Source organism: Rhinatrema bivittatum, chromosome 11 (assembly GCF_901001135.1).
Source record: "Rhinatrema bivittatum chromosome 11, aRhiBiv1.1, whole genome shotgun sequence".
Lineage (NCBI taxonomy): Eukaryota > Metazoa > Chordata > Amphibia > Gymnophiona > Rhinatrematidae > Rhinatrema > Rhinatrema bivittatum.
Genome location: NC_042625.1, coordinates 668,866 through 690,904, shown reverse-complemented (window position 1 = coordinate 690,904; position 22,039 = coordinate 668,866). Strand labels below are relative to the sequence as shown.

Here is a 22,039-nt window from a genome sequence, read left to right as displayed (position 1 = left end):
AGAGACATGCCTGCTCCTCGTGTCCCCTTGGCGATTGATGTAGGCCACAGTGGTCGCATTGTCTGAGAGTATTCGCACTGCGCAATGATGGACGAGAGGTAGGAAGCGTTTCATTGCCAGACGCATTGCTCTGGTCTCCAAGCTATTGATCGGCCAAGTTGCTTGGGACAGCGTCCACTTCTCTTGCGTAGAACTCATCTGACACACCGCTCCCCAGCCAGAGAGACTGGCATCTGTCATGACGATTACCCGTTTTGGGATGTCCAAAGGAACACCCTGGAGAAGATGAGACAGGTTGAACCACCACGAGAGACTGTCCTTGGCTCCCTGCGGGAGAGGAAGGATGGCTTGGAAGTCCCGAGACACCAGCTTCCAGCGGGAGAGCAAGGCGCGCTGTAAGGGATGCATATGTGCAAACGCCCAGGGGATCAGATCGATGGTGGAAGCCATGGATCCCAGGACCTGAAGGTAATCCCAAGCCGTTGGAAGAGAGAGACCGATGAATCGCTGTATCTGAGCTATGAGTGTGTGAGCCCTGTACAGGGGCAGAGACACCTTGCCCAGCGTTGTGTTGAAATGCGCCCCCAGGAAGTCCAGAGACTGAGATGGAGAAAGGCTGCTCTTGGCGAAGTTGACCACCCAACCGAGGGAGTGAAGAAGCATCAACACCTGTGTTGCCACGGACCGCCTCAGTGACTCAGATACTATCTCTTCTTCAACAGGGACTGGACAAAGTTCTGGCCAACTTGCTGAGAGTGCAGGTCTTTGCCCTAGGCTCACTGGGCTGAGGATTTTGCCCGAATGAGCCAGTTGTCCAGATATGGGTGCACCAAGACTGACTCCCTCCGGAGAGCGGCAGCTACTACTATCATCACCTTCATGAAGGTTCGAGGAGCAGTCACAAGACCAAAGAGAAGAGGCTGGAACTGGCAATGCTGTCCCAGCATCTTGAATCTCAAATGCTGGTGCACTTGAAGGATGGGAATGTGTAGATAAACTTCCATCAGATCCAGGGAGGCCAAAAATTCTCCGGAGTGTACCGCCGCTATCACGGAGCATAAGGTTTCCATCCGAAAGTGGGGAATCTTGAGGGCCCTGTTGACCATCTTGAGATCTAACATCGGACAGAAGGAACCTTCCTTCTTGGGGACTACGAAGTATACTGACTAATGTCCCTGGCCTACTTCCGGGGGGGGGGGGGTACCGGATGAATCGCTCCGAGAGCCACAAGCCTGTCGAGTGTCTGCCGGACTATGACTTGTTTCTGGACTGGGCCACATAGAGAGAAGAGGAACCTGTCTCTTAGCGGCCGAGCAAATTCTAATGCGTAGCCGTGTCTTAGAATATCCAGGACCCACTGATCCAACGTGATGTTGACCCACTCCTCGTAGAAAAGGGAGAGACTTCCTCCTATCCTGGGATCGGGGAGTTGGCTGGCATAGCTTCATTGTGAAGACTTGGAGGATGTCCCCTGGGCTGGACCAGAGTGGGACTGTCTTCGGGCACGAAAGGACTGAGTCCAGGATTGAGATTGAGAGGACGGCTGACGAGGAGCGGCAGTCCTTGCCTGGCGGAAACTGTTGATTCCTGAATCGGCTTCTAGTGGAATTAAAAGACCTAGAAGAATGAGGGCGATCCTCTGGCAGTTTGTGTACCTTATTCTCTCCAAGGGACTTGATAATCTGGTCCAGATCCTCCGCAAATAGTAGCTTGCCCTTGAAGAGTAGGGATCCCAGCTGCGAATTGGAAGAAGAATCTGCCGACCAGTTGCGAAGCCAGAGGAAGCATCTAGCAGAGACTGCAGAAACCATAGATCTAGCCAATACTCTCTCAGAATGTCATATAGAGTGTCTGCTCAATTTGCTATAACGGCCTCCAGGTGGTCTGCCTGAAGTGTTTCCTCAGGAGGCAACTCCTGTGAGCTGAGCAGCTGTTGAAGCCAGCGGAGGCCTGCACACTGAGTGAAAGAACTACAAATGGCCGCCCGGACCCCCAGGGCGGACACCTCAAACTCTTAAGATAAACTTCCAGCTTTCAATCTTGAAGATCTCGCAAGGCTGCACCACCCGTTACTGGAATGGTAGTTCTTTTCATCACCGCTGAGACTGCAGAATCTACTTTGGGAACCTTAAGAAGCGCCAGACCTTGAGGGGGAGGTCTCCGGAGAATCCCATTCCCTGGATAACAGTTGAAGGAACGTGGGATGGGAAGGAAAGGACCTACACGGTGGACGTAGACCAGCCAGAAGGGGGTCCCCTTTCTTCGCTGGTGGATTAGGCTCAGGTGGGTCCTGAGGGGCCTCAATGTCCAATTCCTGTAGGATATGTGGAATGAGGGGGGTCCAGCTGATCCCTCTAGAAGATCTGCAAGACTCTAGGATCATCCCCCTTCCAATTGAGCCGTAGTTGAAGGTTCGTCCGGATCCAGGTCCTGCTGAGGAGCAGAACCCCCCCCCCCCCCCCCCCCGCAGAGGGGTGTACCAAATGGCGCATTTCAACACAACGCTGGGCAAGGTGTCTCTGCCCCTGTACAGGGCTCACACACTCATAGCTCGGAGCGCTTGAGGTGGTCGGAGGTACCCCTGGTCCCAGGACTGCTGACCCTTGGGCACTCACCACGGTCTGGGCATTTCCCAAGACCTCAGTGGAATCAGCCATTCTGGGTACTTTAGGAGGAGGAGGTCCCGCCAAAAATTCCTGGCGCTGGCCCATTCTGGCCAGGTAAGCATTGTGAAGCAGGAGAACAAAATCCGTGGATAACGGAGGTGGCCCCGATGGAGGAAGAGTGGGAAGATCCCCTGATGGAGGAAAAGGCTCCAGAGGTGAAACGGGTGTCAAAACCGGCGGCTGAGATAAAAAAAAAAAAAAAGGAGCATCCTGCTCTTCTCCTGTTAGCACCGGAGCAGCCGAGTCTGGAGACAATATGGCTGCCGTTCCTGCAGTCAGCGGGATCGGGTCCGGCCCCTGAGTGTCGAGGCACACCAGAAGACGAGAACCAGAGCGGCCCGGCAGTTGAGTGTCCCTCCCCACCAGGGAGGCAAGCTGTGCAAATCCCCTCGCGGGAGAGCCTTGACCCGGGCTCTCCACAAGTGCAGCACCTGGACGAACAAGGCATGGGGAACCCCGACGGAGCTGCGAGGGAACCAGCTGTTCTTAACGCGAGAAACAAGCAAGGTTTAAAGCTGCGGGAAAATCCTCCGCTTCAGCCTGTTCTTCCTCACGCTCACCAGGTTCGTGGCTGTAAGAAATGGGTAATAGCCTCCGCTTCAGTCCTGCTCTCTCTATCCCTCAGCGACCCACAGATAGAGGCACAGAGGGATAACGCCTCTCTGTGCCGGCTGCCCCGAGGAAAACGGCGTCTCAGGGGCAGCGGGTTGGATAGCAGCCACAGGGTGAGAGGTCGGCACCACCAACTTGCACCCCGGAGAGAGGAAGAGAGGAAATAACCTGTCAAAAGGAAATAAAAACAAACTTACCCCGACAACAGAGATGGGAGGGGTGGGGAGAACTGCAAATAGTACTGCCTGCAAGCAATAGAATGCTCCCACTAAAACAGGAGCGGAGGCTAGGGGAGAGCTGCAAATAGTACTGCCTGCAAGCAATAGAATGCTCCCACTAAAACAGGAGCGGAGGCTAGGGGAGAGCTGCAAATAGTACTGCCTGCAAGCAATAGAATGCTCCCACTAAAACAGGAGCGGAGGCTACAGGAAAGCTCTCCAAATAATTCCCTCAGAAAATTCAAAGAATTAGACTTGATCCATCCAAAAGAAAGGAAAGCTGAGGAAAATAGAGAAAATTCCTAAAATAACTTTCTAGTCATCTCAGTGGGGAGCAAAAGCCACCACTGTCATCTGCTGGAGGCAAGAGAATACTGAGGATTAGTAGAGGGTGCACTACCTTATAAGGAAGCATCCTTCAACGTTCTATTTGACTCCATCTGCTGGAAGGGGGAGATAACCCACTGTCTGGACTGATCCTGGTACGTACAGGGAACACCATTTATGGTGAAAGAACTTGTTCTTTGCACTTTTTTACATAATTTCATTTATCTAGTCTCACAAGATCCTTCTGCATAACCTCGCAATCTGCTGCAGTTTTAACAACTTTGAATAATCCTGTATCATCTGAAAATCTGATCATCTTACTTGTGTTTTGGTTTTTTTTTGGTTTTTTTTATTATTTATGAACATATTAAACAGCACAGGTCCCAGTACAGATCTTTGGGGCACTCCACTAATGACTTTTCTCAGTATGGAGAACTGACTATTTAGTCCTGCCTTTCCTGTCTTTTAACCATTTATAATAACACACTGCCTTCTATCCCATCACTTTTTAATTTCCTGAAGAGTCTGTCATGGGGCATTTTGGTGCCTCTCTTTGCTCATCCCAGGTACTTCTCTGGCTTTCTCAGTGGCGCAGTCAGTTTGAACCTCCAGATCCTTCTCATTCTCTGGGCTCCATTTCTGGCTTTGTTTCTGTACTGTTCTGCCCCATGCTGAACCTGATGCAGATTTACAGTTTACATCTTGTACAGAATTATGTGTTCTTATTAATCAGTGTCCAGTTGAGTCCTATAGAAAATGTGAAACATTTACAATTGGAGAGAGATAGTAAAATATATGTTCATAAATGGTATGAAAGGCACAGGCCCACATGCACTGGCCTTAAACCAAAGGCTTCAGTTCTGAAGAAAAAGCCTCTATCAACTATGGCTAGTGTAGATCATGAGGTGGAACAAAAACTGGGACCCAGCAAAGCAGAGAAAAGGCAAATGAAAGACAAGATGAGGTGGACTAGGAAGTCTTTTCATTTAGCAGAGTGCACAATGAAAAAACTATAGCTCATTGAAACTTAGGAGAAAGCCCAGGAGGGTCTGTGAAAGGACTTCCTACCAGTGTAACATGAGGGGGAATACATTTCTGTAGCAGATGGAATGGAGAGTTAAAAATACTATTGAATTTGTGTTGTAAACCTTTAGGCATCCTTTAGTTAGTTAATTACAAAATTTTATATATAATTTCCCCGAACATAAAGAGCATCCAAAGCAGTGTACAAAAGCACCACTAAGGATACAAGGCCACATCAACATATAAAACATCAAACAATACAAAAAATATCAATTAAATCCCTCTTCCTGCTTGCTGTACCATATCAGCTGGGCTGTTACCCCAGTTCTTGCTTAGCACAGGGTATACTTGCTGCCTGTAATGCTCAATATGTGCATTATGCCAGTCTCTGCATGGCACAGGGATGTGCCGTCTTAATGTAGTGCTATGTGTGCACAGCACAGGGAATGGCAATAAGATGTATAAATGACAAATAGTGATATTGGATCTTAGCATTCTCAGGTGTACATTCGAAACCTCAGGAGGTGCCAAATGAATTGCTTCAGCCTGAGGAAAGGAGTTTGTAATGCAAGTGTTAAATATTTAAAGGCAGCTGCATGGATGGCTGAATACACTGATACTAATTGTCTTCTCTTTATATATGCTTTTATTTGTGAAGATCAGCAGATCCTTCCTGAAGGAAACTTTGCTTCTGGCCTATCTTTATGTGTGAGGGAGGGAGGCAGAGAACCACTGAAAATGCAAGAAGGATGATGGGAGTTTAAAACTAATAATAATTGGAAAAAAAACCAACCTTAATCTGTGTTACCATTGCAGCCCTGTGCATGATATAGGAATCCATTACCTGCTATTAATCAAGCTGACTTTGAAAATAGCCTCATTGTGCTTCAGTAGTGTGGGGATATACTTAGTTTTTGGGTGCTTGCCAGGTACTTGTAGCCTGGATTGGCCACTGTTGGAGACGGGACGCTGGGCTTGATGGACCCTTGTTCTAACCCAGAATGGCAATTTCTTATGTTCTTAATCCGTCAGTTCCAGGGGAATGGTGATAATAGTGTAAGTTATCTGGGTACAGTGGATGTGAGTTTCATTCCATTCTTGCAGAGCTTACAATCGAAATAAATCTTTTTTTGGATTCTCTTCTAATGAATATATGAAACTGTAGGAACCTGTAATGTCTTTGTCTGATGCTGGCACAGGTTCCAATAGCGTCTCTCTTCATGCCTTGAAGCTAGCAAATGCCTCTTCTGCTGCATGGTAGAATTATTTCAGGTGGTTTAAGTTTTTGAGAAGTAGAAGCCTTTCGTAAAGAGTTGAGGTTTCCAAAGCCCTGCACCTACATATGTGTGTTCTTCTCTGTTTTGGAAGAACATTAGTCCTTGGTGCTTTTCATCTTGCCATGTGCTGCTGCTGCTCAACCTTCCATCTCGCTCTGCCATTTTCCAGGTTGTAGCAAATGCAGTAGCTGCTCTTTCTGAGATTGCAGAGTCTCATCCCAGCAGCAACTTACTGGATCTGAACCCGCAGTCCATCAACAAATTACTGACAGCCCTGAACGAATGCACAGAGTGGGGTCAAATTTTCATCCTGGACTGCCTTGCCAACTACACACCCAAAGATGACCGGGAGGCACAGAGGTGAGTGTCTCACTATTGGTTGCAAGGTAGGAGGTGGATGGGTCCATATCCAACTATATAAGTAGCAAAAATGACTGGAGAAAAATGACCAGTTGACTAGGGTGTAAAAGCTGAGAGCTTTTTGGTAATTACGTTTTTCCTGTACATACCCGGATCAGTCCAGACCGTGGGTTGAGCCTCCTGTCCAGCAGGTGGAGGCAGACCAAAACTGTGAGGGTATCCTATATCAGGACAGAGCCTACCCTACACCCCTTCAATATTTGTCTGTCTCCAGCAGGTGCAGGCAGCTGAACCTACGGTTCCCTGTACGTACCAGGATCAGTCCAGATGGTGGGTTATGTCCCCCATCCAGCAGATCGAGTCAGACAAGGCTTCGGAGGGTGCTGATATATTAACCAGTGCACCCTCTGTAAGAGCTCAGTATCTCTCTGACTCCAGCAGATAGGAGTAGGGGAACCTGAAGTTTCCCCTGCATGAATTGTTTCTTTCTCTCAGTGTTTTCTGTTAAGGTTGGATCAAGTTAGTTTATTAAAAAAAAAAAAAGTAAAGGGAGGTTGGAAAGTTTGTGTGGCTTGTAGGCAGGGCTGGTCTAGTCACTTCTCCCCTCCTACTCCCCCCCTCCTTCCTCTTCTTTTTGGGGTAAGTGGACCTCTTAAATTTGTTTCTGAAATTTTTTACCTTTTCAGCTTAGGTGCTGTGTTTGGGGTGGTGGAAGCTGGTGGTGCCAGCTTCTCCCCACTTTGCCGCCCACTGCCCCACGGCCCCGAGACGGTCATTCCCCGGGGCCGCTGAAGCAGGGAGGTGAGATTCCTCTGCTGCCTATCCGGGGCACTCGGGAGTAGCGGAGGTGTGCTTTCCCGCTCCCCGCGGCGATTCTACCATCGGTCGTCCCCCACCGTGGTCGTCCCGCTGCTTGGCCTGTGGCGAGCCAGGGTCGAGGCTTTCCAGAGAGGGCATTTGTTCTAGGTGCTTCCCTGGTGGAGAGGACACCTCCGGGCCGCTAGACAACTTTTCTTCCTGTGCTTTAGCGCGACTCGGGCAGTGTGGGCCGGCCCATTTGTCGCTTTCAGCAGGAACGGTGGCCATTTTGAATCCTCCGGATCGCGTTTTGCAGCCATCAGGGGAGGAAGAGCAGGATCCCTGTGACAGTCCCCTACCGATCCTGACGCCGGTGACTGCCTTCGGTGCCCAGGGTCCCCCGGATGTCTCCTCTATCCCCCCCCCCCCCCCGGGTCCCCCACTTTTCTCCCCGGAGTTCATTGTGCTCATGCACAATGCCTACTTGCAGTGCCTGGAGGCTCCCAGGGCGCCCATTCCGGAACCACCTCCCGCCAAGACCCCTCGGTTAGCGGATGCTTCACAGGGGACCCAGGACATAGCAGGGGGGGGCACCAGGGACCTCCCATGGGGCCCCCAGGGTCCACCTTGCACCACCCTCACTGGGAGGGGCGGGCTCTTTCCAGGATCGGGGGGGGGGGATCCCCTGGCTCATCCGAATGATACTCTCTCGGAGGCACAGCTAGATGGAGATGACCCGTGGGTTCTCCGCATCTTTAGGAGAGAGGAGCTTGAGGATCTCATCCCTCAGATGCTTCAGGAGTTGGACCTTGATCCCCGCCCAACTCGCCGGGACCCTCTGCTCCATTCGTCACTTCATCTGCCAAGAAGGGGGACCCTGTCCTAGCCAGTTTGCGCCCCCTGTCCCGGGCCTTTCCCACCCATCCCACATTTCTGCAACTATTGGCCAGGGAATGGGATACTCCCGAATCCACTCTTAAGGTCAGAAGAGCCATGGAGAAGCTTTATCCCATCCTGGAGGACTTCCTGAAGTTGCTCAAGGTCCCAAAGGTGGACTCGGCGGTGTCGGCGGTCACCAAGAGGACAACTATTCCGGTTACTGGTGGCACGGCTCTGTGGGACCACCAGGATAGAAAGCTGGAAGTTTACCTCAAGAGAGTCTTTGAGGTCTCTGCCCTGGGGATGCGCGCTGCCATCTGTAGCTCCCTCGCGCCTAGGGCGAGTCTCCGCTGGGACCAACCGCTACTCACCTCGCAAGTCTTGCCACCCGAGGAAGCGACCCAGGCTGACCGCCTAGAGTCCGCCATAGCATACAGAGCGGACGCTTTGTATGATTTGTTCCGTGTCCTGGCGAGATCCATGGTCTCGGTGGTGTCGACGAGGCGTCTCCTATTGCTTCGCAACTGGTCAGCGTATTCTTCTTCCAGGTTCAGCCTGTGCTCCCTCCCTTTCAAGGGCAAGTTCCTTTTCGGTGAGGATCTCGACCAGATCATCGAGTCCCTGGGAGAGAACGCGGTCCACCGGTGGCCCGAGGATCGTCAGTGGAACTTCAGGTCTTTTACTCCCTCCAGAACTCGGTCCCGGGCGCAGCGTCGCTACCGTGGTTAGACAGGCGGGGCCCCGGATGCCTTCTTCCAGATCCCAGTCTTGGCCCCGTTCCTTTCATGGTCGCAGGCCCACTCGGGAGGGGACGAGTCAGGTGACCTTGTCCAACCACTCAATGATTCCGAGCTCACCCACTCCTCAACCCCACGGATCGGAGGACAAATTTCTCGCTTTTACGAGGAGTGGGTCCACATCACCTCAGATCAGTGGGTCCTAGACATCTTAAGGAACGGCTATGCATTGGAGTTTGCCCACCTCCCAAGGGACAGGTTTCTCTTCTCACCCTGCGGTTCGAGCCACAAGAGACTGGCGGTACGAGAGACCCTGGATAGACTTCAGAGCCTCGGGGCCATCTCTCCCGTCCCCTTCGAAGAGGTGGGCTTGGGCCATTATTCAATTTACTTCGTCGTACCCAAAAAGGACGGGTCTTTTTGCACAATCCTGGATCTCAAGGAGGTCAACAAGTTTCTAAGGTTCCTCCATTTCCGCATGGAGATGCGCTCCATGATTGCGGCAGTACATCAGGGGGAATTCCTCGCCTCTCTCGATCTGACAGAGGTCTATCTCCACGTCCCCCATCCTCAAGGCCCACCAGAGGTTCCTTCGCTTCAAAATTTTGAATCAGCACTTTCAGTTCCAGGCTCTCCCTTTCGGGTTGTGACCGCCCCGAGGATGTTCACAAAGATCATGGTGGTAGTGGTGGCAGCCCTGAGACGTGAGGGGATCCTAGTTCACCCCTACCTGGATGACTGGCTTATTCGAGCGAAGTCCTTTGCGCAGGGGCAGTCGGCGGTCACCAGGGTCGTCTGACTCCTCTGTTCCCTGGGCTGGGTGGTGAACTTTGCCAAGAGCTCCCTCATCCCTTCGCAGTACTTGGACTTCTTGGGAGCACGTTTCGATATGCTTCAGGGCAAGGTCTTCCTACGCCCAGACAAGGCCCAGTCTCTCTGGGAGCAGATACAGCGCTTTACTGTGTTACCAGCGCCCACGTCCTGGGACTATCTACAGCTCTTGGGCTCCATGGCCTCCACAATCGACCTCGTTCCATGGGCCTTTGCGCACCTCTGTTCTCTACAAGCGGCTCTGCTCTCTCTCGCTGGAAACCAGTCTCGCAGGACTACCAGCTTGTACTCCCTCTCCCCCAGTTCACCAAGGACAGCTTGAGTTGGTGGTTGGACCCGCGACATCTGGCCCAAGGCATTTCTCTTGAGGTACTGGATTGGGTGCTGGTCACCACCAACGCCAGCCTATCCGGCTGGGGGGCAGTATGCGACCGGAGCTCAGCGCAGGGGCAGTGGACGAAGGCACAAGCGACCTGGCCGATCATTCAGCTGGAAACAAGAGCAGTGCGCCTGGCCCTAATACACTTCCTACCCCTGATGCGGAATCGGGCGGTAAGGATCCTCTCAGACAACGCGACCACCGTAGCATATATCAACCGACAGGGAGGCTCGAGGAGCTGACACGTATCGCTCGAGACGGCACGCCTGATGGCGTGGGCGGAGAAGCACCTAGAGCGCCTGGCAGCTTCACACATTGCGGGCGTAGACAACATTCAGGCAGACTACCTGAGTCGTCAGCAGTTGGACCCCAGAGAGTGGTTCTCTCTCAGACGAAGCAATGCAACTTCTCATTCATCGCTGGGGGCCACTTCGCCTGGACCTGATGGCGACGTCTCTCAACACCAAAGCATCACGATTCTTCAGCCGCAGGCGGAAGCGCGGGGCGGAAGCAGTAGATGCTCTAGTGCTCCCTTGGCCGCACCACCTTCTACTCTGTTTTTCCCCCATGGCCTCTAGTGGGCAAGGTCATTCGGAGAATAGAGCTCCATCGGGGGCCCGTCATTCTGGTGGCTCCTGAATGGCCACGTCGCCCCTGGTTCGCAGATCTGCTCCATCTAGCAGTGGATGGCCCACTTCGGTTGGGCCATCTTCATCGATTACTCCATCAGGGACCAGTATCTTTTGATCAGGCACAACGCTTCTGTCTTGCGGCCTGGCTTTTGAACGGCGCCGCCTCAGGCGCAAAGGATACCCTGATGCAGTAGTCTCAACTCTCCTCAAGGCCCGCAAAACTTCGACTTTGGTCGCTTACGTGAGGGTCTGGAAGGTCTTTGAGACATGGTGCACAGCGCATGGTACTCATCCCACAAGGGCCTCTGTTCCTCAGATCCTGGCGTTCCTTCAAGACTGACTGGACAAAGGCCTCGCCTACAATTCCTTACGGTCCAAGTGGCCACTCTGGGTTCGCTCATTCAGTACGCAGATCATTCTTCGCTCTTGGTACAGCCTGATATCGCCCGTTTTCTCAAGGGAGCGAAGCATCCACGGCCCCCGGTGAGGGATCCGTGCCCTTCTTGGAGCCTTAATTTGGTCCTTAGGACTCTGACAGGTCCTCCCTTCGAGCCTCAGCGTAACGCCACCATCAAGTATCTCACGCTCAAGACAGTTTTTTTCTGGTGGCCATTTGTTCCGCACCCCGCATCTCGGAACTTCAAGCGCTCTCTTGCCGGGAACCCTACTTCCGTTTCATGGACACCGGTGTGTCTCTACCTAAAGTTCCCTCATTTCTACCCAAGGTCGTCTCAACTTTCCACCTGAACCAGACGGTAGAGCTCTGTCCTTCACAGCTGACGAACCAAGATCCTTCGTTTCCTGGATGTCAAACGCACTCTAATTCACTACTTGGAGGTCACTAACGACATCAGAGTCTCGGACCATTTGTTTGTCCTGTGGTTGGGCCCGAGGAAGGGGTCTCAGGCCTTGAAGACGACTATTGCGAGATGGCTTAAGGAAGCCATAGCCTCAGCATACATAGGTACGGGTCGGACTCCTCCGCTGGGCATCAAAGCCCATTCTCTTTGCTCACAGGCAGCTTCCTGGGCCGAGGTACAGTCAGTCTCCTCCCAAGAGATTTTCCGGGCGGCGACTTGGAAGTCTTTGCACACCTTTGCGCGACATTGACTGCACCTACCGTCGTCCACCTCCGGACACTTTGGCGACCAGGTCATTCGAGCAGGGCTTTCAAGGGCCCACCCGGTGTAGGGAAGCTTTGGTACATCTCACAGTCTGGACTGATCCTGGTATGTACAGGGAAAAGAAAATTATTCCTTACCTGCTAATTTTCATTCCTGTAGTACCAAGGATCAGTCCAGACGCCCACCTCATTGATTGCTGGGTTTCTAGGGTCTTTCCTGCTTGATCTACTCCACTCATTCTGAAACACATTGTTAATCTCATCTTATGAGACTGTTTCATGGTTCTTTCTGCAAGTTACAGTTATGGCACGAGTTGCCTCAGTTTATGTTCTGTTATGGTTGGGGACACTTGATCCATCCTTCATAAGTTATTATTCTGGCTTTGATATACTCTATACTGAGCTCTTACAGAGGGTGCACTGGTTAATAGGTCAGCACCCTCCAAAGCCTTGTCTGACTCCATCTGCTGGACGGGGGACATAACCCTCTGATCCTTGGTACTACAGGAACGAAAATTAGCAGGTAAGGAATAATTTTCTTTTCCCCTTCTTCTTTCCTTAGTTTTCCTGAGGGGATTTTCTTTACTTTTGGTCTGGATCAAGCAAGTATTAAATTCTTGTTTAAAAAAAAAAAAAAGAGGACTTTGAAAGTTTTCTCCATTTTTTTCCCGCACAGAGACAGTTTGGTCTCTCCGCTCTGCTGGGAGCCTGGGGGGTGGGGGGGCTTGCCCATCCTGTGGACAGCTCTGGCAGCGTGCAGTGTTCAGTCGCTGCCTCCGCTGACCGACTTCAGCCCTGCACAGCTCAGTTGTCTTTACTTTTTTAACGATTTTTTTTTTCTTCAGCGCTGATGCCCTGTTCCAGCACCTGTAAAGCATGTGGAGAGTCTGCCACACGTTTTTCCCCATGGAGGCTCTGTTCAGGGTGCCTACCGGGTGGGGACGGTCCCTCAGTCCCCTCGCCCGCAGTGACCCGGGAGCGAGTTCCCCGCCACGTGGCCAGGCTGTTCCCAGCCCGGAAAACCGTGGGAACGGCGGACATCTTGGAAGCAGGCTCAAATGTAGAATTGGATGTGCAGGAGGAAAGTGAGCCTGATTTTTTTTAGTTTCTCCTCCAGATTTGAGCCCTCATGCCCCGGAGGGGGGTGCCTGACCCCCCCTCCCCCGGGAAGTCTGTCTCTTGTTTCTCCACGGAGTTTGTGCTTCTTATGCACAAGTCCTATTTAGCCAGCTTACAGCAGGAGGAAGATCCATTCCTGCACCCCCCCCCCCCCCCACCAAAAAACCCGCGAATTTCTCCTCCGCGACCTCTGAAGGCGCCGGAGGGCCAGGGCTCAGGGTGGTCCCGTGGGTCCCGCCACTTCCGGATCCGCCACAGCCGCCGCCGGTCCCAATTCCTGATCTGGATGTTGACTCGCTGCTTCCTAACCCCCCCCTCGAGGGAGACGATCCTCAGGTGTTATGCTTATTTCAAAAGGAGGAACTAGAACCGCTCATTCCCTTCATTTTGCAGGAACTGGGAATTGAGTTGCCCCCACGGATACGGTTACGACCGCAATGCCTGCCAACATGGACCCGGTCCTGGTGGGACATAAGGCTCTTCCTTGTACTTTTCCTTTTCACCCTATGCATAAGCTGATGCTCCTTAGGGAATGGGAGTCCCCTGAGGCGGGGCTCCGAGTGGGGAGGGTTATGGCCAAGCTCTACCCCCTTCCTGAGGACTGCTTGAATCTACTTAAGATGCCCAAGGTAGATTCCTCTGTCACGGCGGTTACCAAACACACCACCATCCCGGTGGTTGGGGCTATGGCTCTAAAGGATGTCCAGGACCGCAAGTTGGAACTTTATCTCAAATGCATATTTGAGGTCCTGTTCTTGGGAGTTCGGGCGACAATCTGCGGCAGTCTCATGCAGCAGGCAAGCCTCAGGTGGGTTCAACAATTATTCAGCACCAAAGACCTCCTTTCTGCAGAGGTGGAGCAGGCGGATCGCTTGGAGGGAGCGATTGCTTATGGGGCGGACACCCTGTACGATCTTCTGCGAGTGCAAGCCAAGGCAATGTTCTTTTGCGGTCTCGGCCAGGCGCCTCCTCTGGCTGAGAAATTGGTCTGTGGACGCCTCTTCCAAAGCGCAGTTGGGAACCCTTCTCCTTCAAGGGCCAGTTGCTTTTTGGTGAGGACCTAGAGCAACTTATCAAATCCCTGGGAGAAAATAAGGTTCATAAGTTGCCAGAGGACCGCCCGAAACAGTCTAAGTCCTTCTTACCCTCTCACACTAGATTTAGGGGACAACACCGTTTTTCCACCAGGGCAAGGGGCTCGTTCCCGAGGGGTAATGCTTCCCAATTTCAATCCTGGTCTCATTCCTTTCGGGGACGTCGGCCCTTCAGGGATAGTAGCCAGCAAACTCTGTCATCAAGTCCTCCTCTCAAGGAGATGGGGCCGTTCGAGACTTAGGTGACGACTGTCCCAGTTTCTCGGGAATGGACCACCATAACGATGGATCAGTGGGTCCTAGAAGTGATAGAAAAAGGCTACGCGTTAGAATTTGCTCAAGACCTACCGGATCTTCACCTGGTTTCCACCTGTGGAAGTCGAAAGAGGCCTGCGGTCGAACAAACCTGCGCAGGCTGCTGGAACTGGGGGCCATAGTCCCAGTCCCAGTGGAAGAACAAGGGTCCGGCCAATATTTCATCTACTTCATCTTGCCCAAAGAGGAAGGCTCCTTTCATCCAATTTTTTATCTTAAGCGCGTCAACTGGGCTCTCAAGGTTCCCCATTTTCGGATGGAAACCTTGAGGGCGGTGATAGTGGCAGTTCGATCCGGAGAATACTTTCCTCACTCGATCTGACGGAGGCCTACTTACACATCCTGATTCGCTGCGATCACCAGCAGTATGTTCGGTTCGAGATACTGGGCCAACATATTTTCAGTTTCGAGCACTCCCATTCGGCCTTGCCACGGCGCCATGCATTTTCACCAAGGTAATGGTGGTAGTGGCGGCCACCCTGCGTCGAGACGGAGTCCTAGTTCATCCTTACCTGGACGATTGGCTCATCCGGGCCAAATCAAAATCTCTTTGCCAGCTGGCGGTCAGCAAGATCCTGTCGTGTCTGACCTCTCTGGGGTGGGTCATCAACTTTCCCAAGAGCAAGCTTCAACCCTCCCGGACATTGGAATTCCTGGGTGCGCGATTCAACACTCGAGTAGGCAGGGTGTTTCTTCTGGAGGACCGATCACTCAAACCCAGGGGCCAAGTGCGCAATTTTCTCTCTCTTGCCCTGCCAACGGCCTGGGATTATCTCCAGGTTCTGGGGTCCATGGCCTCCACTATCTGTCTGGTCCCCTGGGCTTTTGCGCATATGCGTCCATTACAGAAAGCCTTGCTATCCCGCTATCCCGAACTCCCAAGAACAGGACCTCAAATATGCATTTGAGATAAAGTTCCAACTTGCGGTATCAGAACAGTTTCAGATTCTCCTGCTGCTCTCAGAGTCTACCATCGCAGAACTGCAGTGGTGGCTATCGCCAGCCCATCTTCAGAAGGGGATGTCCCTTCTGACACAGCAGTGGATCGTGGTAACAATGGACGCCAGCCTCTCTGGCTGGGGAGCTGTAGGCCAGACCCAGTCTGCTCAGGGGTATTGGTCTCCGACCCAATCTCGCTGGCACATCAATTGGCTGTAAGCTCGAGCGGTCCAACTGGCTGTCAAGGCTTTCCTTCTCCTACTCCTCCACAAGGCGGTGCAGGTCCTGTCGGACAATTCCACCACTGTAGCCTATATCAATCGACAAGGGGGCACCAGTAGTCGCCTAGTCGCTCTGGAAGCCAGCCTCTATCGCGCGTTGGCTAAAGGAGGCCATTGTGTCGGCTTATATCTGTAAGGGTCTGCCCATGCCGGAAGGCTTAAAAGCTCATTCTTTACAGTCTCTGGCTACTTGATCTTTGGGAAGTTATATCTGCTTTGAAAGTACTTTATACTGAAGGGGGGTGTAGGGTAGGCTCTGTCCTGATATAGGATACCCTCACAGTTTTGATCTGTCTCCACCTGCTGGACAGGAGGCTCAACCCATGGTCTGGACTGATCCGTGGTACTACAGGAACGAAAATTAGCAGGTAAGAACCAATTTTCCTTTTGTTTCTCAGCCTTTCCCCTTAATATATTGCATTTTAGAGCTTTAATTTAGCTACATGTTTTTCTGTAGATGAAAGCATATGCAAACAACAAACCTAGATAAGGACTTGCTGGGGTATGATGAATGTTCAATACGAGACATAGATGTATAATTTATTTATAACTTTTATATACCGACATTCAAATGAATATCACATCGGTTCACATATAACTGGGGAGCCAAAAACTAGTTGGGAGAAAGGAAGGATAAAGTTTCAATTAACAGGGATTCGTAAGGAACGGGGAGAGAATGAGGAACAGTCTAAGGGACCAAGTGAGTATAATAGCAGGAGGATACAGCAAACTTAAACTGACTGTCAGACTGTCAGACTGTCATACAGTCAAACTACTGCTTTGACTGTATGACAGTCAAAGCAGTAGTTTCTGCGGCAAATTGTATTGACAATGGGTAATAGTTATGGATTACCAGAGATGGTTATAGGAAGTTAGGTGGTAAGGGTTACATAGATAGGGTTAAGGTACCTGGGGGATGAGGACAGAGACTAGGATGGGGTTAAATGAATGCTTGTTTGAACAACCAGGTTTTAAACTTTTTTTTAAAGGTATTTGAACAGTGCTCCAAGCGTAGGTCTGGAGGCATCGAGTTCCATGATGGAGAGAGCATGTTCTCGTGTGGAAGTGAGCTGGGTAGATTTGTATGAGGGGGCGGTTAGAGTCCCTAGGTAGGCGGATCTAGTAGGTCTGTTGGGGATATGAAACTGGAGAGAGTCATTAAGCCAGTGGATCTCTTTGTTGTGTAGGGTTTTGTGGATGATAGTTAGGCTTTTATGAAGGATTCTAGCTGGGATAGGAAGCCAGTGGAGGTCTCTGAGGATTGGAGTAATATGGTCTGATCTCCGGGAATTGGTAAGAATTCTAGCTGCTGCATTTTGCAGCATCTGCAGAGGTCTGGTGGTGGACGCAGGCAATCCTAGAAGTAGGGTATTGCAATAGTCGATTTTTGAAAACAATGTGGATTGGAGGACAGTTTGGAAATAATTATGGTGTAAAAGGGGTCTTAATTTCTTCAAAATGTGTAATTTATAAAAGCAGTCTCTTGTAATATTGGATATGCGTTTTTGGAGATTGAGGTGTTCATCCAAGGTGACACCTAGGTCTCTAACATGTTGTGAGAAAGGGTGAGTCGGGAGAGGAGAAGAGGGAGGGTGGCGGGCAGGAGAGATGAAGAGTAATTCAGTTTTCGAGGAATTAAGGGCGAGGTTAAGGTTGGTGAGAAGGCTATTGATTGAGGATAGGCATTCTTCCCATAATTTAAGGGCATTTGTTACAGAGTCAGTGATCGGTAGGAGTATCTGGACATCGTCCGCGTATACATAGTGTGTAAGTCCAAGATCTGCAAGAAGTTGGCATAGAGGTAATACGTAAATATTAAAAAGCGTTGGGGAGAGGGAAGAGCCTTGGGGAACACCATGTGATAACTTGACTGCGTTAGACAAAGATAATAGATAAGAGCCCCAAAAAGCTTAACTTTGAAATTAGGACGAAAGGAGACATAGAAGCAAGTATTCGTTTCTCGGATTCCCTTCCTAAATGTTTCCTTTGTCTATTTTCTGTAATAGACAAAGGAAGCATTGAGGTTTCCAGCTCCACTCAGTTCACTGTAAACTGATGTGATATGTAAAATTGAATATTGGTATATAAAAACAAATAAAGATATTAAAAAAAAATGTACCATTTCTTGCATCTACAGTAACTCAAAGGTTCAGTGTAGTTTTGTTTCTGTTGTTCCTTAGTCTTCATTAAGTATGTTGGGGAATTTGCCTTATAAACTTTACAACATTTCTATGTTGCCACCTTTCCAAGCTCTCAGTCCCTTTGCTGGCCCAGAGGTTGGAGGGCTCCTCTGACACTGCTTTCAACATCACTTTTGTGCCTACAGAGATGACTTTCATTGGCCGAGTTGTGCCCACAGTGGGGCCCAATTCCATTCCATCCTATTCAAACCAGGCCCACATCCTGTTAGTCTCAGCACCAGTTCCTTCTGTTCATCTGATGCTCTGCGCTTCTCTCTATTCCTTCAGCATTTGTGAGCGGGTCACACCACGGCTCTCCCACGCCAACTCTGCTGTAGTGCTATCGGCTGTTAAGGTGCTGATGAAGTTTATGGAGATGCTGTCCAAGGACCTGGACTACTATGGCACGCTGCTGAAGAAGCTGGCACCGCCCCTGGTTACTCTGCTGTCAGCTGAGCCCGAGCTGCAGTATGTGGCCCTACGGAACATCAACCTCATTGTGCAGAAAAGGTGAGCAGATCTCATCACCCCATACTTTTCAGGGGAAAAGCTTTCCTCCCTCTCTTCACTTTTTCCCCCCCACCCCTTCCAGAGAGTTGCTTTCCACTTAATTTTGCTTCTTTCAATGTTTTTTCCCTTACAGCGGTCTTTTAAACCCATTGGCATGGTTCTTCTTTTGTCTATCTACCCAAGTCCTTTTTCTTTCTGCTAATCAGAATATTTTAGTGCCTGAAATTGGCCTCCACAAGATTCTGCACTATGCAAGAGCTGGTATCAAGCAATGAAATAGAATTACAAAATTCCAAAATTGTTAAAGTCCTTATTTAGTTTACAGTTTGTCCTTATGTTTTCTGCTATTGTAGCACTAAAATGCCTCCATGTGACTTTCTTTATTATCCCCATATACACATCTCAGTACCAGAGAGATCACCAGCACTAAGCTCTTGCTGAGATAGAGGACCAAATATATAAGTACATCTTGTTATTTACATCACTATGATAGACCGCGCAGTAAACTCTGTGTATGAAAATCCTACCATTTGTGTTTGGTGGAGAGGGGTGGAGATAAAAGGAAATAAAATGCAAGAAGTAGATTTTTGCACAGAATTTTATTAGAATGTGACTGTTAAAAGCAATGATGTTACCTTTAAAATGACCACGTACATGTGCACGCGAGTGCACATACTCAGGAATTTTAAATCGTGCGTACAGTTGCGCACATGTGATTTAAAATGCACCTACCAAGTGTATGTGTGCTCCTAATTTTAAGCATTTACTTGAGCAAACGTAATTTGCATATCTTCCTTAGAAATTTGTCGGCTTTAACACGCGCAGGAAAGCAAATTTAAAAACGTGCACATGAAGGACATTCCCAGTTTTACACTTAGTCCATCAGTCATCCAGACCCTTCTGGTTCTTCACCCTGTACTCCCATGTGTTTACTCAGACCCCCCTCGCCCAATAGTTTTTGTCCTAAAACGAAAGGAGGTTTTTTGTTTTTTTTTTCTGCTGTGCATTGCAGCTGCCGGATTTAAAATATGGATTTATTTGCATAAATGTTGGTCCCACCCCTGACATGCTGTGACTCCGCCCCTTTGACCCTGCATGTTGGGTTGCTCATGTATGTGTGTAATTGGCCTTGCTCTTGGCCCAGTTATTCATGTATATGAGCCTTTTAATGTGATCAACTCTTTTAAAATTCACCCCATAGTGTACAGAGGCTGGCAATGTTGCTTTAAGTTCTAATACTGGCACTGGCTTCAGTTGGGGGCTCCCTTCCCCAGTTAAGAACTTCTGTATCAGAGTGCGCCATTATTTTTGCTGCACTCTCCAAAAACATGTATGGAAGCAGGGGTTATGTACCATGTCATTTCTTAGTATAGTTGCGTCTCTCCTGCTTTGCTTATCTGTTTCTGGGAAACAGATAGCGGAAGGTGCCCCTCAGCAGTGCATCAGTCTGATTCCCTGTACGTACCCGGATCAGTCCAGACCATGGGTTAAGCCCCCCCCCCCCCCCTCCCCCCCCCCCCCCCCCCCCCCCGTTCCAGCAGGTGGAGACAGTTCAGAATTCTGAGGCTGCCCATATAAGGACAGAACCTACCCCGGAACCCTCAGTATTCAACTGTCTCCAGCAGCTGGAACATCTCACTCTCTCGCTTCCCTGTTTAGCTTGCCCTCTCTGTCTCCTCTTTTTTTGGGGCAAGCTCACGCAAGTACCTTTTTTGTCTACTTCTTATTAATAAAAAAAAAAATAAAAAAAAAAAATTTGGTTTTGAGAACTTTTCTCACTGACTGTGTTTAGGGCAGACACGTCTGTCTCCCTCGCTCTTGGGGTTCCTAGGGGGGCTTTGCCCCTTGATTATTATCAGCCTAGGTTCCCTTCCCGGTGACCTGTGTGGGTGATACTGGTGGTACCAGTCCCTCTCCCCACTGCTGCCGTGCCCCGAGTGGTCTATTCCTCGGATGTGCCTTTCAGGGATGAATTTCATTTCCCTGTCTCTGTGAGGAACTAAAACTTTTTTCTGTCACTTTTTCCACAGAGCTTTATTTTTCATACAGTTCTTTTAAAAAACTAATAGAGAATATTTACTAAATTTAACTTTAAGGCAGCAGTTTTATTATTTGAGGAGAGAGCGGGGTTCAATCTCCCGCCTAACTCCTCTGGGGCTCCCAGCTCAGCTGTTTTGCTTAATCAAACTCGTTGTATGTATCAAGTTGTTATTCTGTAAACCGGAGTGAAGGCATTTTTTGCTATACTTCGGTATAAAAAAGACTTTAAATAAATAAATAAATAAATAATTACATCGCGGTTCCTGCTCTCATGCCGCGGCCATTGTGCTGCACTGCTTGTGGAGAGTCTGCCTCCCGGCTCTCCCGTGAAGGGGTTTGTTCTCGGTGCCTTTCGGGGGGTGAAGGTCCCTCTCTTGAATTGCCAGCAATTAAGCCTCGGGGAAGGACTCCCTGCCGTGCTGCCAAGCCTTTTTCGTCGCAGGATCACGCGGCTGAGGTGGCCATCTTGGATTTTTTTCTCCCTGCTTCTCCGGATGCAGGGGACTCGAATTTTTCGCTTTTTGCGCCCGATTTGAGCCCGGTTCGCTCTCGGGGTGCTGGCTCTGACCCCCCCTCGCCTTTTCAAACCCCACCCTGCAAAAAAAATTCGGCCCGGGCCCGTTTTTCGTCGGATTTTGTACTTTTAATGTATGATTCATATCTGGCCAGTCTGCAAAGGGATATGGACCCCCCTCCTATTGTTCCCTCCCCTCCAATTCCACCTAGGCCTTCCTCGGAGGAAGTTTTGGACCCTCAGGGCCCCGTTAGGGTTCGCGTGGTCCTGGGGCCCCCCCCCTCCCGCCGCGGACCCCCCCTCCGGTGGACCCTCGCGATTTTGGGGATGATGAGGATTCTACTCCCCCTCCCCTAGAGGGTGATGATCCGCGTGTTCTGCGTTTATTTAGGCGGGAAGAATTGGAGCCTCTTATTCCCTTCGTTCTTCAAGAACTGGGAATTGACCCTCCCTCAGAGGATTCTGTCGCTATAGCTATGACTCCAAACGCGGACCCGGTCCTGGCGGGACTTAGGGCCTTACCGTGTTCCTTTCCTTTTCATCCCATACACCGCTTGCTCCTCCTCAGGGAATGGGAGTCTCCTGAGTCTGGACTTCGTGTTGGGAGAGCTATGGATAAGCTATACACTCTCCCTGAGGACTGCTTGGACATTTTAAAAATTCCCAAGGTGGATTCATCTGTCACAGCTGTGACAAAGCGCACTACCATCCCAGTGGTGGGTTCGACTGCTTTACGGGACATTCAAGACCGTAAGCTTGAATTTTATTTAAAGCGCATTTTTGAAGTTTTGGCTCTTGGTATCCGAGCAACAATTTGCAGCAGTCTTATGCAGCGGGCAAGCCTTAGGTGGATGCAGCAGTTACTCAGCACCCAGGACCTCCCGTCTGCACAGGCTGAGCAAGCTGAACGTTTGGAGGGTGCTATTGCTTATGGGGCGGATGCTCTGTATGATTTGCTTCGGGTCCAAGCTAAAGCTATGGTGTCAGCGGTTTCTGCCAGACGTCTTCTCTGGTTGCGCAATTGGTCTGCTGATGCTTCCTCTAAGGCTCGGTTGGGCAATCTTCCTTTTAAGGGCAAGTTGCTTTTTGGTGAGGACCTGGAGCAGCTTATTAAGTCCTTGGGTGAAAACAAGGTCCATAAGCTGCCAGAGGACCGTCCCAAACAGTCAAAGTCTTTTGTCCCGT

General features: G+C 50.3%; 1 protein-coding gene across 4 annotated transcripts in view; it reads left to right on the top strand.

Moving 5' to 3' along the window:
- The window catches only part of AP1B1 (adaptor related protein complex 1 subunit beta 1), a 392,478-nt gene that overhangs the window by 95,749 nt on the left and 274,690 nt on the right, over nucleotides 1-22,039 (top strand). For all 4 annotated transcript variants that reach the window (XM_029571861.1, XM_029571859.1, XM_029571858.1 and 1 more), the window contains exons 6-7: nucleotides 6,293-6,483; nucleotides 18,079-18,300. In XM_029571861.1, the coding sequence (XP_029427721.1) occupies nucleotides 6,293-6,483; nucleotides 18,079-18,300 (413 nt within the window). The remainder of the gene's footprint in view (nucleotides 1-6,292; nucleotides 6,484-18,078; nucleotides 18,301-22,039) is intronic.